Source organism: Mesoplodon bidens (assembly GCF_964165515.1).
Source record: "Mesoplodon bidens genome assembly, chromosome: 2".
NCBI classification, from domain to species: domain Eukaryota; kingdom Metazoa; phylum Chordata; class Mammalia; order Artiodactyla; family Ziphiidae; genus Mesoplodon; species Mesoplodon bidens.
In genome coordinates, this window is record NC_138177.1 from 19,037,264 (window position 1) to 19,053,268 (window position 16,005).

The following is a 16,005-nucleotide window of genomic DNA, read 5'->3' on the forward strand; positions in this document are numbered from 1 at the left end:
GCTTTGGAGCATCCCTCACCCCTTTGGCTGGAGGATGGGATGCTGGCGGCTGGGCCCGCCCCCCAGAAAGCCAGGCCTGGGTGGAGCCGCCGCCATCCCGGGCCCTAGAGCCAGGGGGCGCTGCGATCCCAAGTTTCCCATCCACCTACCCCCACCCCGCCCCCGCCCCCCCAACAACCGCCCCCCCGCCCCGTCCGGGCTGGGGCGGGCTGGGGCAGGCTGGGCCGGGCTGGGCAAGGGCGGGCGGCGGGGGCGGAGGCGCAGGCTGGGCGCAAAGGTTGGTGTCTTCGTGCACAGACCTCAGCCGGAGGGCCCGCGGCACCATGACGGTGGGAGCCAGGCTCCGAAGCAAGGCGGCGAGCAGTCTCCCGCGCTGCAGGCCCCTCGCCCGGGGGCGAGGGCGGACGGAGGGGGACGAGGAGGCGGCTGCTATCCTGGAACACTTGGAGAGCGGGGCCGAGGCGGCGGAGAGCGGGGCGAGCGCGCAGCGCCCGGGGACCCGGAGCGCGCGGAGGGTGCACCTCGCGGTCCTCCCCGAGCGCTACGAGCCGCTGGAGGAGCCGGCGCCGGGCGAGAAGCCCAAGAAGAGGTACCGGCAGAAGCTGAAGAAGTACGGCAAGGTAGGCATCCCACCGCCCCCACTGTCCCTTGGAGGTCGGGGAGCGCGGGGCGCCCGCCCTAGAGCTGGAGTCGGCTCCCCCCCGTCTGACGGTCTCAGCCTCTCTGCGCTGCCCTGCACCCCCTCGGCCTCCCACGCGCACCCCCTTCCCGGCATTCACTCCTGGAGCCCCGAGACTGCTCACTCTGTGAACTGGGCAGTAAGGGGAAAGTGAGCTGCGGAGAGTGATAGAGATTAAATCAGAGGTTTCCCTGCGCACCGCTCCACGGCTGTCCCGTTGTTGCTGGCGGGTGGGTAACCTTCCCAAGGGGTCGCTTACCCAGGTGGTTCTTGTCCTAGGTGTGTCTTCCCACTCCCCTGTGTAGTTGGTAGGACGGGAATCAGTGTCCCTATTTTAAAAGTGGGGATACTGAGGGCTTAGCGTGGTTAGGTGACTTGTAGAAGGTGACCCAGTTGGAAAGTAGGGAGGTACCGCCCAGTTTGTCTGTTTTCCCGCAATGTCTTCTTGAGGATATCCTACTAGCTGAGAATTGTTTGGGTTATTTCTCCCAGTATTCTCAAGGTGATTTCCAGGGCCTGGGAGCTCAGCAATCCGTAAGTATTCACTTGTTGAATCTACTTTTCTCCCAGACAGCTATCTGTGTACTCTGCAAACCTACTGTCATTTGCATGGGGGTGGGTGGGAGAGAGAGAGAGAGAGAGAATATGAATATGGGACAAAACGGCAGTTTCCTCCTCAGAGACCAAAGCCCCAGAGCAGTTCCCAGGTGCTGTGGCCTGGAAACGCTTGAAGCTACTGCTGCCTCTGGTCCCTGGGACTGGACAAGGCCACCCAGAAGATAATCACAAAACTCATTCTATCCTGCCCAAAGGGCAGGGGCCCCATCTGATATATCATCCAGTCCTCCAGCGACCTCTTATCATACCTGAAACCGAAGTCGCCACACCTAGAAACTTAGCTTTATCATCTTCTTTAAAGGTATGTCAGCAGCTTTGGGAACAGTAAACAAGCAGGCAGTGGTACAGTATATTAATAAAAGCTATAAAGTTGGGACTTTCAGGCTTAGAGTCATGCTAGCACGAATTATCCTTCTTCCTGGTCCCAGCTGATCACACACACAAAAAAGCCATCAGGCTTCCCTGGTGGCGCAGTGGTTGAGAGTCCGCCTGCTGATGCAGGGGACACGGGTTCGTGCCCCGGTCCGGAAAGATCCCACATGCTGCGGAGCAGCTGGGCCCGTGAGCCATGGCCACTGAGCCTGCGCGTCCGGAGCCTGTGCTCCGCAACGGGAGAGGCCACAACAGTGAGAGGCCCGCGTACCGCAAAAAAAAAAAAAAAAGCTATCATTTGCCTCTCAGTTGGTGAACTGATAATGTGGGAATCTCAGCCCAGAGCCTGGCTGAGCTGAAGATGCTTTGAAGGTTCTCACTATGTGCCAGGCATTGCGCTGAGCACTAGAGATACAAAAATGGATAAGATGCAGTCCTGCCCTAGAGGAGGCCACAGCCTCCCAGGGAGACGCTGCCATAGGGGCACCACCATGGAGCTGCATGGGAAGAGCCTGGGCGGTTAGTCTTCAGGGATGAGGCTGTAAAGTCAGGGAAGTTTTCAAATCAGTGGTGACATGGAAACTGGGCACAGGAGGATGAGTCAAGGTTTCACAGGTTAATGATGAGGTACTAGTTCACACCCCCTAGCATAGCTATTATTAGGGATAAAGAAAACAGAAAATAGCAAGTGTGGGTGAGGATGTGGAAAATCGGAACTCTTGTGCATTGCTGGTGGAAGTGTAAAATGGGGTAGCTGCTGTGGAAAACGATTTGGCAGTTCCTCAAAAAATTAAACACAGAACTACCATATCATCCAGCAATTCCACTCCTAGGTACATACCCAAAAGAATTGAAAACAGATACTCAAACAAATATACATGTACATGTTCACAACAGCCTTATTCACAATAGCCAAAGAGTGGCAACCACCCAAATGTCCATCAGTTGATAAATGGATAAACAACATGTGGTTCATACACACAATGGAATACTATTCAGCCGTAAAAAGGGAGGAGGTACACGGCGGACACACAAGGTCATGTATCGTATGTATGATTCCATTTATATAAAATATCCAGAATAGGTAAATCCAGAGAGACAGAAGGCAGATGGGTGGTTGCCAGGGTCTGAAGGGAAGGAGAAATGCAGAGTGACTGCTTAATGTGTGGGGGTTTGCCTTTGGGGATGATGAAAATAGTTTGGAAGTAGATAGAAGTGGTGCTTGCATAACATTGTGAAGGTGCTCAATACCACTGAGTTATTCACTTGGCAATGGTTCATTTTTACATTATGTGAATTTCACCTCACCTAAAAAAAAAAAAGAATTTCCCCAGGTAAAGAAGGGGTGGCCTCCAAGGCGGAGGGCAGAGTGCTAGCAGAGATGAGGCAGGTGAGAGCTCTGGAGTGAGTGTTCCATGCTAGTTCAATAGACCCGGAGGCCAGGCGGGGACGCTGTCATGTTGGAGTTGGATGTGCCCTTTCTGCCCTACAACTTCCATTTTCTTTTTTTTTTTTTTTTTTGCGGTACGCGGGCCTCTCACTGTTGTGGCCTCTCCCGTTGCGGAGCACAGGCTCCAGACGCGCAGGCTCAGCGGCCATGGCTCACGGGCCCAGCCGCTCCGCGGCATGTGGGATCTTCCCGGACCGGGGCACGAACCCGTGTCCCCTGCATCGGCAGGCGGACTCCCAACCACTGCGCCACCAGGGAAGCCCCGAACTTCCATTTTCTTGATGGCAACCAAGAAGGTCGACATCTAAGCCCCAACATGGAGGAAGCAGATGGTCCACCCTTCTTTGTTGAAAATCCATGAGAATAGCCACGTCTCCGCTAGAAATATGGGGAGGTGACTTTCCCTGCTTTGGTCACCAGGTGAAATTTGATTGCACGTGGGCCATTGGAATAAGGAATGACCAGCAAATAGCTCAACCCTTCAAGGAAGGGTGAATAACGTTCCTTTTTATCTGTTAACCGCTCAAATCCTCCACCCAAGTCCCTTCCTGCTTCTATTTAAAGAAAGGTGTTCGGCTTTTGTGAACTGTCCTGGGATAGGTTCCCCTTCCCCTGCTGCCCCTTGGCCCCAAACAGGGTCGACCCAATGCTGTGCTGGGTCCAGTCTCTGGCAGGAACCTCTGGGCTCGAAAGGCTGGGTGCCTGGGACTCTTGGCCGTCAGTGGCCCCAGTTGATTTTTAAGTAATGATGTGAGCGTTCAGATGGGCAGGAGTTGCTGGGAGAGTGCTGTTTTCTGGGTGCAGGGAAGGGGAAAGGGTGTGGGTTTGCTGTGCTCTCACAGGCTGCCGGGGGCTCTGTTGCACGTACGATGCACAATAACCCTGAATCTTCTCAACGACCTTAGAAAGCCATGGACTCCCATTATGCAGTGAAGGAAACTGGAGTTTCAGGAAGTTAAGCTCTTTGTTGAAGGCCACACAGCTGGAGAGCAGCAGAGCTGGGAGTCAGGAGTCTCCCCTGGCCCCTGCCTGTTCAAAAGCAGTTAGGGTGGAGGGAGAAGGGGGGGTGAGGGAACCAAACCCCAAACTTGGCTTCCAATAGGAGGTCGCCTTTCCCAGGCACCTCTGAGAGCCACAAGGAGAAGCGCAGATAAGGAAAGTTATTAAATTTTGTTAATCGGGCAGCTAGGAGGGGGTTGGAGAGGGGAAACACAGGGTGTGGAATAACCTTGAGCTCAAGAGGAAGAAAAATGTCCCACGTCTAAGTAGGGGGTTAGGACAGGGGCCCTGGAGCCAGACTGCCAGGCGCCAGCTGTGCTCAGCCTCCTACTGTTTGTGTGACCTTGAGCTCTGCTCTCCTCCCTGCCTCAGTTTCCTCATCTGTCACATGGGCTAATACTAGGGCTGTGGTAAGGAGTAAGTGAGTTCAGTCCATGTACAGGTCTTGGAACGCACCTGGCATATGGCGAGGGTCCTGTAATTGTTGTTGGCTGTTATCTAAGGGGATGGAGGAGAGGTCCCATCTGACTGTTTCTTCTCTGATCCGTTTTTAATGAGCTCTAACTCAGAAAAAAATCAGCGTCTGTAGCTGACAGCCCACCTCAGCTTTGTGCCTGGGTCCTGACCAAATTTCACAAGGGAAGACTTGATTTTTATACTTGGGGGAAAGGGATCTTTGTTGAGAGCTGGTTCCCTTTTAGAAACTGGGGGTGGGGACAGGGAATCCCCAACATCTTTGGGGTTACCCGGGAACCCCCAGAAAAGCCTGACTCCCTGTATTAGTTTGCCTATAACAGATTACCACAAATACAGTGATTTAAGGCAACACAAATTTATTCTCCTACAGTTCTGGAGGCTAGAAGTCATCTTCCCTGAGCTACAGTCAACAGGCTGGTTCCCTCTGGAGGCTCTAGAGGAAAACCCTTTCTTTGCTCTTTTCAGCTTCCAGAGGTCCCCTCCTCCATCTTAGGAGCCAGTGGCACAGCATCTGCAAATCTCTTTCTCTCTGTCCCTCTGCTTCTGGCACTGCATTGCCTTCTCTCTGACTTTTCCTGCTTCCCTTTTGTAAGGGTGGTTGTCTTTATTTGGATCTTTATAAAGATATAAGAATCCTTATAATGATTGGGGCCCCCTGGATAATCCATGGTAGTCTCCCCAATTCAAGATCCTTCATTAAATCACATCCACAAAATCCCTTTTGCCATATGAGGTAACATACTCACAGATTCTGGGGATTAGGACATGGGCATCTTGAGGGGAGGGCATTATTCAGCCTACCACACTGTCCCATGATCCCCCAGGCCCCTCCGCCCCTCTGAGAGATTACATGGGTTGAAACTCTATTCGGATCAAAAGATTTCAAAATCTGCTCCCTTCAATGACACCGAAATGGTGGATGCTATTTCACATTTCTTTGCATCACATTTCTCAAATCTGTGTTTTGACTGTGTTCTAGCTAATGAGCTATTTTAGTAACGTTTTTTTCTCATTTGCAAAGATGAAGTGACAAGCAGTTTTTTAAAATAGCAGGCTGAGGGAAATGGATGTACAAATACCCAAAATGTCAAGTTTAATGCAGGCCATCCATGATTCTAGGGGCTTGGCTTATAAAGGATGCTCTGGACTGTTAATACTTACTCCAGGAGGACAGTTTTTGTCGTTGTTGTTATTTCTAACAGGTACGTAAAATTCTCCCACGGAATCTTATTACACATTTATAGAGATGTTTCTCTTAGCAGCATCACTGCCTCCCTGCCCCCAACACACACCCTAATGTCTCATTGGGAAGTTGACAAGGCAGTGTCCTGGGAATCAGTGTCTAAAGAGGCCATCAGAGTTACCTTCCTCTCCCAGAACTCCTCCTTTGGCCTGAGAACAACCAAAGGAAACACCCAGGCCCTTTCTGGATGCTGGGCATACAGTACTGAGCATGACCTCCTTCTCTCCTGTTATCCTGAGGTCTCTGAAAGCTGACATAAGCCAGATATCATAGGAAAGTACAGTCTTAAGAAACTTTCCTGAACAGATAACAAAATACCTTAGATTCCAAAATTACCACCACAAATGTAAATTACTGTAGAATAAAAAGAGGCAAAGGTTATTTTCCAATAAAGATAGCTGACCTTTGGGGGCAGTCCTACTGCCTGCATTTGGTGCCAGGCACTGTCCTAAGGGCTTTCCTTGCGTAAACCTTTTCAAGCCTCTTCACCCAATGAGGTGGTTACTAAATGTGCCCATTTTATAGGTGAGGAAACTGAGGCCAAAGAAAATTAAATAAGCGACTGGGCTGGAATTTAAGCCCAGGCTGCAAGCAATCAATTGCAAGGTTATGTACTGACTTCCTTAAAGAAGGGAAGTGTATGTGGGGAGTAAGAACACAGGCCCTAAGGTGACATTTCTTTGGGATTGAACTTCAGCCCTGCCTCTTACCAGCTGTATAATCATGGATAAATTTAACTCCTTGGTGCATCCTTCTTGTTGAAGCCCGATAGCCAAAGGCCTCTAGGAATGCACTAGTAGCCAGTCCAAGTTAGATCTGTCTGTTTATAGCAGCAAGGAAGAGTGTATGCCAGAGGGATCATGAGGCCTCAAAAAGTAGAGCCCTCAAGTAGAGAACTGAATATTTGAGTCTGAGCCAAAGACATAAATATGGGATTTATCAGCATACAGGAAATACTTAAAGTCATTGGAAATGGATGAGACCACCTGTGGAGAGATTATAGCCCAAAATATTTTTTTAAATAAAAAATAAAGAACAGTACTGAACAACTCCAACATTTTAAAGTTTGGTAGAAGGGAAAGAAAGCTGAGGAGGGCCATAAAAAAGAATGAAATAATGCCATTTGCAGCAACATGAATGGACCTAGAGATTATCATACTAAGTGAAGTAAGTCAGACAAAGACAAATATTACATAATGCCACTTAAATATGGAATCTAAAAAAAGATACAAATGAACTTACTTACAAAACAGAAATAAACTCACAGGCATAGAAAACAAACTTACCAAAGGGGGAAGGGGGGTGGGGGGAGGGATAAATTAGGAATTTGGGATTAACAGATATACACCACTGTTTATAAAATAAACAACAAGGACCTACTGTATAGCACAGGGAACTATATTCAATATCTTGTAATAACCTATAATGGAAAAGAATCTGAAAAAGAATATCTACATGTATGTATATATATATGTATATGATGAATAACTGAATCGTTTTGCTGTACACCTGAACCATTGTAAGTCAACTATATTTCAATTAAAAATTATTTAAAAAAAAGAAAGCTGAGGAGGGGCTTCATGTGAGGTAAGGAAAAACCAAGAGAATATGGAGTCAAAGAGGCCAAATGAGTGTTTCATGAAGTTTGTCCAAAGCTGTTGAGAGTCAGGAGGAAGACAGAAAAATGCTCATTGGCTCAGGCAGCATGGCGGTGGCAGATGGCCATGACCAAGCAGTCCTGGATGGGTCAGGGTAGAGGAAGAGGGAATAAGAAGGGAGGAAGTGGAAGCTGTACGTGCAGATGGTGCTTTCCACTGGTTTGCTGTGAAGGAGAGCAGAGACCCAGGCAGGACCTAGAGAAGGGTATGGAGTCAAGGGGACAGCTGAGCATATCTGTAAGCTGATAGGAATGATCCAATGGGGAGGAAGAGGATGGTGATATTGGAGAAGGGAAAGCTGAGGGCAAGGTGAGAGAGGGTACCAACAGCAAGTGTCAAGGGAATGGCCTTGGGGGAAGAGGGCCATTTTCTCTACTGGGACACCGGCAAGGTGGGAGGAGAAGCTGGGGCAGGTGTAGACAGTGGTAGAGGATGCATGGGTTCCCTAATGACTTCTGAGTCAGGGAGAGATGAAGTGGGATCCTCTAATGAGGGTATGGACACTGTGTGTTTCTCTCTGTGCATTGGGGGCAGAGAGGCTTTTGGAGAAAGGAAAAGGTAAGAAATAATATCTGGGAGAGAGGGACAGTCAGCCTACTGGACTGACAGACTAGGCTGGCCAGGCAGTGTTGGAAGTCAAAGGCAGGTTTGTGATTGTGATCAGGGATTTTAAGGGGTTATTGGGGTTGGAAAAATCAAGGGTGTAGAGACAAGATGTGTGATGATGTCCAGGTCACCTACATGGATGTTGTCGTCACGGAGAAGGATGACAGAAGTTGGGGGTGGAGAGAGAAAGGGGGAGGGGCAACAGCACAATCAGTGTTAGTCGGTGGTGGTGGTCTTCACTTTTCTGTTGCGATTCCACTTGAATCCCTTGGATGCCCTCAGTCTAGCACCAGGCCTTGAAGAGAAGGAGGAGGGAGAGTGGATACTCACCTCAGTATCAAGAAAGAAAGGCCCAGTCGTTACCCTCAAGGAGTGTAGAATTATAACGGGAACCCAAGACTTCCGTGGATGCAGCAATGACAGAGCAGTAGGAGATTTTTTTTTTTTTTTTTTTGCGGTACGCGGGCCTCTCACTGTTGTGGCCTCTCCCGTTGCGGAGCACAGGCTCCGGACGCGCAGGCTCAGCGGCCATGGCTCACGGGCCCAGCCGCTCCGCGGCATGTGGGATCTTCCCAGACCGGGGCATGAACCCGTGTCCCCTGCATCGGCAGGCGGACTCCCAACCACTGCGCCACCAGGGAAGCCCAGGGAAGCACTCTTCACACAAATGTGGGTCGGAAAGGGGTGTGCCCTGGAGGCAGAGGGGGGACTGGGCGGGCTTTCAGATCAGGTGAATGATGGAAAACTCTCGACCCAGCCTTCAGCAGAGCCAGTAACTTAGCTGGAACAGAAGAGAATGGGCTTTGGTTTAAAAAATACAACAAAACTGGTTTGGTTTTAAAAGTAGCAGCTTCACTGCTGTTTCCAAGAAGATCTCTGAATGTTCTGGAAACATGCGGGGCTGGAAAGCCCTTTTCAAGGTGCTGATGTCTGTGCTGAGCCCCCGAGTGTTCGTATGATGGGGTTGGGTGTGGGACCCCAGAGAGCTGAGAAGATGCTAGCTGGCTCATTTGCCCTGGGAAAATGAGGTGAAACGATTCTTTATGTATGGCACCACGGTGCATGGAAAATTACAAAGGTGCCTCGCCTAACCCTTTGCTTTTTTCTTCTGTTCCTAAAAATAGAACGTTGGGAAGGTTATCACCAAAGGATGCCGCTACATCGTGGTCGGCCTGCAGGGATTCGCTGCTGCCTACTCCGCCCCGTTCGGAGTGGCCACCAGTGTGGTGTCGTTTGTCCGCTAGTGGGAGCTGCCTGGGCAGATGCCACGGGAGTGACTGGAAGCCTCTGTTCCGGGAAGAGTGCGAATCCAGGAGCATCTCAGCCTTGAACTCACAAAATACTCTGAAGAAAGAAAATGTCTTGGTTGAATTGGATGAGTGTTTCGCACTAGTCATCCCCGTCCAGCTGCTGAGCTTTCCACATGTCTGGGACACAGGTGGCCCTGGTGGACAATCCCGCAGAGCATTAGGCTGAGGTCAGGCTTGGGATTAGGATTAGTTCGCTAAAACCGGAGCTGCCCGTGAAGGGGGCAGGGGCTGGTGTGGAGACAAACACTTGACGGAAGTCCGCGCTCTGGGTGGGTAGCAGAGTGGTGATCAGGGACACGGATGGGGGATTTGGATCTGGAGTGAGCTGATTTGCTCAATTCTGGAAAGCTCACAGGCTGACAGGACTCCCAGCCCTTAGCTGCTTCGGTTCTGAGGACACCCAAGGAACTGTTTGTTCCTGAAGTCATCCCCCCATCTCCTTCCTGTACCCCTTTGCCACTAGGAGTTTTAATTACAGGCTTGAGAAGAAGGAAGGAAGAAAAACCTCTTTGAAGGCTACGATGCTTTGAAAACTGTGTTGACGATGTGTCATGACTGTTTCAAGTAGATGAAGACTTGTCACGTTCACCTTCTCTGACATGAATGTGGAGGTGGTGATGAGGGTGGGAGGATCTGCAACTTCAGGTGCAGGTTGTTTGAGGGAGAGAGCGCTCCTGAGGGGCTGCAGTCGGGCCCAGTCCAGCCCAGTCCAGCCCAGTCCAGCCCAGTCCAGCCCAGCCACATGGAGCTGGCCAGACTCTCCTGCAGGCAGACGGCTGGCTGAGGTCGTGGGTCTCCTGACTCAGCTGCCTGGGGTACCGTCAGCCGCCTCTTCCTCAACATCAAGCCGACGAAGGGTGCTCTCTCTGGGGAGCGAGGGAGGTGCTATACCTGGAAATGAAAGTGTATGATTTAGAGAAGGACCCAGAAAGTAGGAGACAGGTACGAAGGAAGCAGAAGAAGGATGCTGGACGAGAGAAGCGGAAGCGCAGGTGCCAGGTCTGCGTTATCAGCGCCGGAAAATCTTAGGCTCTGGGCGTGGTCCAGGGGAAGCTGGGTGACCAGAGACGCCGTGCTTCCAGACCCTCTGAGGCCTGTGAGCTCACACTGGCTGCCTTTGGAGCAGCCTTTCCTCTTCTGTGCTGCCCAGTTTGACGTCATCTCAGCTGGATTCAAAGTTAGGGCGGGCGAGGGTCCTGGGCCTGGAGGGTGACCCATGGACTGCCACTGGACCATCGGACAGGGGGGTGCCCGCTGCCAGCCTTCACGATAGGCCCCTGTTCTGACCTGGTTTCCAGAAGGTCCTGAAGTCCAGAATAGTTATTACGGACCAGTCTGCAGGATTGGTGGCAACAGCCGCTTGTTGCCCTGTGAAGTTCCCCGGGGCAGGGAAATGGCTCAGTGCTCATGCTTCACCCGTCAGACCCAACCAGGTGGCACCGGGAAGTGGAGAAGGTTGGAAGACAGACAGATGGACAGGAAGAGGAACGAGTGGAGGAGAGCATTGTAGCCATGAAGCTAGATTGTGCTTCACGTTCTGGAGGCTCACGCTGAAGATGAACTTGGACCCAATTCCTGCATCATTAATATCAGTGAGGAAAAGAGAAAACAAATGGTCTTGTTTTAGCTCAAATGATGAGAGTTGATGATGGCACATTTTCACACATGTACGATAATTATAGCGTCTATATAATTATAGAGGCGACATCCATGGAAGAAAAAGCAAAGCATCGTCAGGTGGGAAAGAGTCAGGCCTGTGAGACCTGCTGGTCACAGGAAAGGCAGACAGGAAGAAGGAGCCTGTGTGGGTTTGAGGACACCTGCCCGGTGGCCCAGTGCTGCTGGCCTGACCCCAGAGAAGCCCGTTGAGTCTCCCAGGGGACATAGAAGTGTGACCTGGCAGGGACGAGAGCAGCTGAAGCCTGTCCAAGGGAGAATCACCCCCCCTCACCCCCAAATTAGAGACATTATAAGGCCAAGCACATTTGGCCCTCACATTTTAGAATTCTGGTTAAGAATTAAGCCAGAGATTTCAAAAGCCAAAACATCGCAGGGATGGTCCTGGGAGCCAGATTCGTGTGCACAGAAGATGAACTGCTCTAAACTGTCACTCAGCTGAGTTGTCATTTCCCCCGAGACAAGGCACCCATGCTGCAGATTACCTTTTTGCCTTTTCTTTCTCTTTAGTTTTTAAAAAAATATATCAGCATTCACACCCTACTAAAAATTGAGTTTTGGAACCTTCCCTTTACACGATTGACCAAGAGCCGCCTTTTGTATGCTTTTCTTCCATATCCTGTAAATAAAAGCCCCAATTTGTCTAATGTTTCTGTGCGTGAAGAGTTTTTCACCCCTTCATGCAGTGGGGGGCACCTCCCTGGGGCCTGCAGCAGGAGCCCAGTGCTGCCCCAAGACCAAGGGGAGTGACAGGGGCCCTGACTCACTGGGGACTCTGGGTGTTAAAGGGGGACTGTTCTCCAGAGAACAGGTGTCAGTGTGCAGGAGCCTCAGCTCATGCATTTGTTAATAACGAAGATTTCCAGAACCTCTGATTTGGATCTAGAGAGTCTAGTGTGTGGCCAGGAAGCTGCATTTTCCACAAGCAGCCTAGAAGACTGAAGCAGCTGTTGCTCTGCCTGAGCTGGGAAATGCTGGACCCAGGGGCTGCTGCAGGTTACACTGGCCAGTGGGCTCCAAGGTGGGACCTCAGGTGCCAGCCCCAGCCGGGCACACATAGGATGCCCACTCACTGAGCCTTACAGAAGCTTCTGGAATTGCTGTCAGATTATCCGCCCAGGCAGGGTTGGGGCCACGCGTGTCAACCAACCTTTAGGCTTAGGACAAAGCAGAAGCTATGTCCCTGATGTCTTCAGCTGCCCTGGAATCACCCTTACTGTCCCCCTGCTCAGCACCTGTGCTTTGTCAGAGAAGCTCCAACTGCTGTCTGTCACCGAGAAGTACCCCGAAGCAGGACTTGAACTCAGACCTCCCCCTCACATCCAACAATAGTCCTCCTGGGCATGGCAGTGCCCTCAGCAGAAAGTGCCTGTGGGGCTGAGAAGCCATCAATGCAATTTTAGATTCAGACGGCTGCTGTGACAGGTTTTGCACCTGTGATGTCCCCCTTTCCCTCTGCGGGAGCAGAGACGAACTGAATTTAACTTTGTGATGCCATCACCCCCAAAATGTTGTGAAAACTTTATAGATTTTCATGTAAACTTATTTTATAATACAAACTATACCCAAAGTTAAAGAAAAACAAAAAATAAAAACAAAAAAAAGAATGCTCTCAGCATCCTTGTACAGGCTGCATTTGAGAAGTTCCATGATTTTGCCAAATGCCCAGATGGTTCCTGAGTTAAAAAAATCTCAAATTCCCTTGACCTTTCATGGAGAAATGGGGAAAAATTAATAATACATGGAATCGTGTTTTTTTTTTAGAGGCAAAGTTGTTTTTGAGCCAAACCACTCTATCGTAGCCAAAGGGAAAGCTCTCTTCAGATTTTTTAGAAGTCTCACTGCTAGATCCCGGTGGGGGTACACAAACCACACAGGAGCGGAGGCAGAGAAAGGAGAGGAACGGAGGAGAAAAACAGAGGCTTGCCTGATGCCCCAGGGGTGCCTGGTGCCTTGCACCCTGCAGCTCCGTCTAGAGACAGAAATTAGGATCAGAACTCAGCACATTCAAGCACTGGCTTTGCTTTTTTTAAAGGTGTTTCTCAGGTGATTCCTCTTGCACAATCTGTTGACAAGGCTCTAAACCAACGTATCTGGTTCAAAGCAGACAAAAGAATCAGAGCAAAAGTAATGACAGACCCAGAGCTGAGAGGTCACACTTCCCCTTGCTTGCCCTGTAATTCCAGAGTAAACCCCTTCCACACAGACTAGCTTTCTTCATTGAAAATGAAGGGAGATCACTTGTTTTTGTTTTGCTTCCTATGGAAGATGTTTATAATTGCCGCAGAAGTAGAAAGTGGTGATATAACCTTTCTTTTCCTTTTTTTTTTTTTTGAGGGGGGGGACTTACCCATTGGAAAAACCCTTGTTTATCTTCTTTAATCATTGAAAGAATCCTGAGTTAGGTATTATAATGCCTGCAGGCACAGAGCTAGGAAGCAGAGACACTTTATGTTGTAGACGATGATTTGTGTCTTTGGAGATCCTCGGAGTGTTGCGGAGAAAATGGCATCTACGTGATTTATGCACTTTTCTTCATCACCTCATGTTTCCGTATTTGTCTTTCGGTGTTTTCAATAAATCAGTGAGCCACTCCTGTGATCGGGCCCCATTCCACCTGCTCCCCCCACCCCCGGTCATGGCTCCGCTGCACGTAGGATCGGAGGGAAGCCAAGATGCAGCAGACATCTACTAGATTCAAGGCTGTCAAGAAAAAAAATGTTGCCTGTTGTTCCAGTTCTACAAGGGTCAAGCCATCAGCCCCTGCAGTCAGCCAACCACAGTGCCCCTGAGGGGAAGTCAGGATGCAGAGAGACAAGAAGCGTTCTGAGCTTTGGATATACTGGCTAGTTCAGATGCATACCTAAGGTAAAATGTCAGTGACCCAAGATCCTTGCATCTTCTCAGAGACAGGAAAACAGTAAAATCATTAACTTGAGATGCCTGTTCTTTGTGATCAGCAGTCCTCCTTTTATGCTTGACTACATGTTTTCCCCAGCCAAAAAAAAAAAGTGCACATATTTTTTGTCTGTTCTTTAACTTTGAATTTTAATTATGTACAGAAATAGCAACATGAGAATGAGGCCTTCTAAGGCTTATTTGTTATCTCTAGATGAAAGAATTTCAGATGAGTGCACTTGGAGTAGTGATACGTGTAGCGTCACTCACGATAACGGAAGCCTAGCATAGTTTTTTCTGGCTCCTATGTTACCTCTTGTTCAGCTGCAGGCCGACAAGCTTTGTACTTGCCCAGCCTTGAGACCGAAGACAGAGCCTGAAGTCAGTGACAGAGACCTCAGTGGTTTCGTGGCTGGGGGGAATGTCTGGAGCAAGGTCCTGGGGTGACACCCCACTGTGTGCAGCAGAGAGTGGGCAGGACAAGGTGGCAGCCTTCACTCCCAGGGGCAGGGGGAGTTTACCAGTTACAGGGGGAATTATTCCATGGGGAATTGGCCCCATGGTTACCAGGGAAACCAGCAGAGCAGCATGCCCTTTACTTCCCCTTTGATAAGCTGTTTGGGGCAAGTATGTAGGAAGGTCAGTCCTGTGAGTAGGTTGTAGGGGAAGCAGGCACTGGTCCAGCGGGAGTTTGGGGGAATGTACAGAGAGCAAGAGAACAGCCATCTTGAGTGGTCTGACCATACACCTCTTCAGAGCAGCTCCTCAGAGCTAGCTGAGAGGCTGTTTCCCAGGCTATAGTCCTCAGTAAGATCCCCGAATAAATCATACCTCACAACTTTTGCTTTTTGTAGGCATTGTGCTGGGTGGCTTGAGGACATCAATTTAATTCTCAATTTCATCTACTTCTCATTAACAAAGTCAACAAGATAGATATTATTATCTGGGTTTTATAGATGAGGAAACGGAAGCTGAGGGAAGGTAGGGAATTCCGCTCCAGTGCGATGACCAGGAGGCCTGAAACCAGGGCCCACGGCTTCACTTTTTCTGCCCGTTTCAGCTCTCATTCCCTTTCCTCTCAGGCTCCTGTTACCACCAGCAACCATGAGAAAGAGCAATGCTTTAAACAGAATTACATCCAGTGAGCCTTCCTGGTTCCAATATTATCATCCAAGTAGTTAGAAACCCTCCAAAAAAAGACTCGAGGTGCTTACCTGCCCATCATACGCTGGAATTTTGAGATGCTGAGGTTGCTTAGCTGCTGCTTTGCCATGGTCAAGGCGCAGAGCAAGGGGACGTGGGGCTGGGCTGGGGAAGGGGTCTGTGTCCCCATGTCAGTTTGGTTGAATTTACTTTATTTTGCCAAACTTGCTTAGCGTGATTTGTGCAGCCTCACCTACTATTCCCACTGACTGGTAACTGTGCTTCCATGCAGCCGGCACTCTCTTGTTCATCCCAGGGTCCCGGGCCCACGTGCCAAAGCCCCAAGGCTAGCGGGAAGCCCCCCTGCAGGATAGGAACAGCACTGGCATCCACAACCTGGCTTCAAATCCTCCAGCCCTGTGACCCCGGGCAAGGTCCCCAACTCCTTTGAATTTCAGGATTTGGTTTAGTTTCCTTTGAAAAGTAGAGGAAGTAGTATCTACTTCAGCAGTTTCTTTGGAAGATGACATATGGGGTGTATTCAGAACCGAGCGTGCACGATATTAAAGGTTCGCCTTCTGCAGTGGCCCCAGCTCAGCTCTGCATGTGCCCTGACCTGTGGGAGGGAAGGAAAAGAAGGCCTGAGAGATGGGGGTAGAGTGCGAGGGAGGGAACCCAGCAGAACTGAGGTTGGGGGCAGGGAGACAGCCTGCTTCCCCATCCACTCTTAGTGTTTTTCTCTCTTGCCCCTAAACATATCCTTCATCTGCTGTGAGTGGCTTCCAGGGTCCTCCTGATCATCTAAGAACCCCACCTTTCCCTTTGCTGGAAAACAAACCCAGTTGGCGCTGCAGGGGAGCTGGGCTGGAGTTGGG

The 16,005-nt window shown here is 50.1% G+C and overlaps 1 protein-coding gene across 2 annotated transcripts; it reads left to right on the forward strand.

Moving 5' to 3' along the window:
* The first annotated feature begins 288 nt into the window (after window positions 1-288).
* LOC308612043 (required for drug-induced death protein 1) lies at window positions 289-11,736 on the forward strand. 2 transcript variants are annotated; one of them, XM_081224253.1, is made up of 3 exons: window positions 289-620; window positions 1,182-1,213; window positions 1,492-1,569. In XM_081224253.1, exons 1-3 carry the CDS (start codon window positions 324-326, stop codon window positions 1,547-1,549), a joined length of 387 nt encoding a protein of 128 aa, XP_081080379.1. In that variant the 5' UTR covers window positions 289-323; the 3' UTR covers window positions 1,550-1,569. The 2 variants fall into 2 exon arrangements, with proteins under 2 accessions (XP_081080379.1, XP_081080378.1); XM_081224252.1 differs by lacking the exons at window positions 1,182-1,213; window positions 1,492-1,569 and adding an exon at window positions 9,227-11,736.
* Window positions 11,737-16,005: the final 4,269 nt, after the last annotated feature.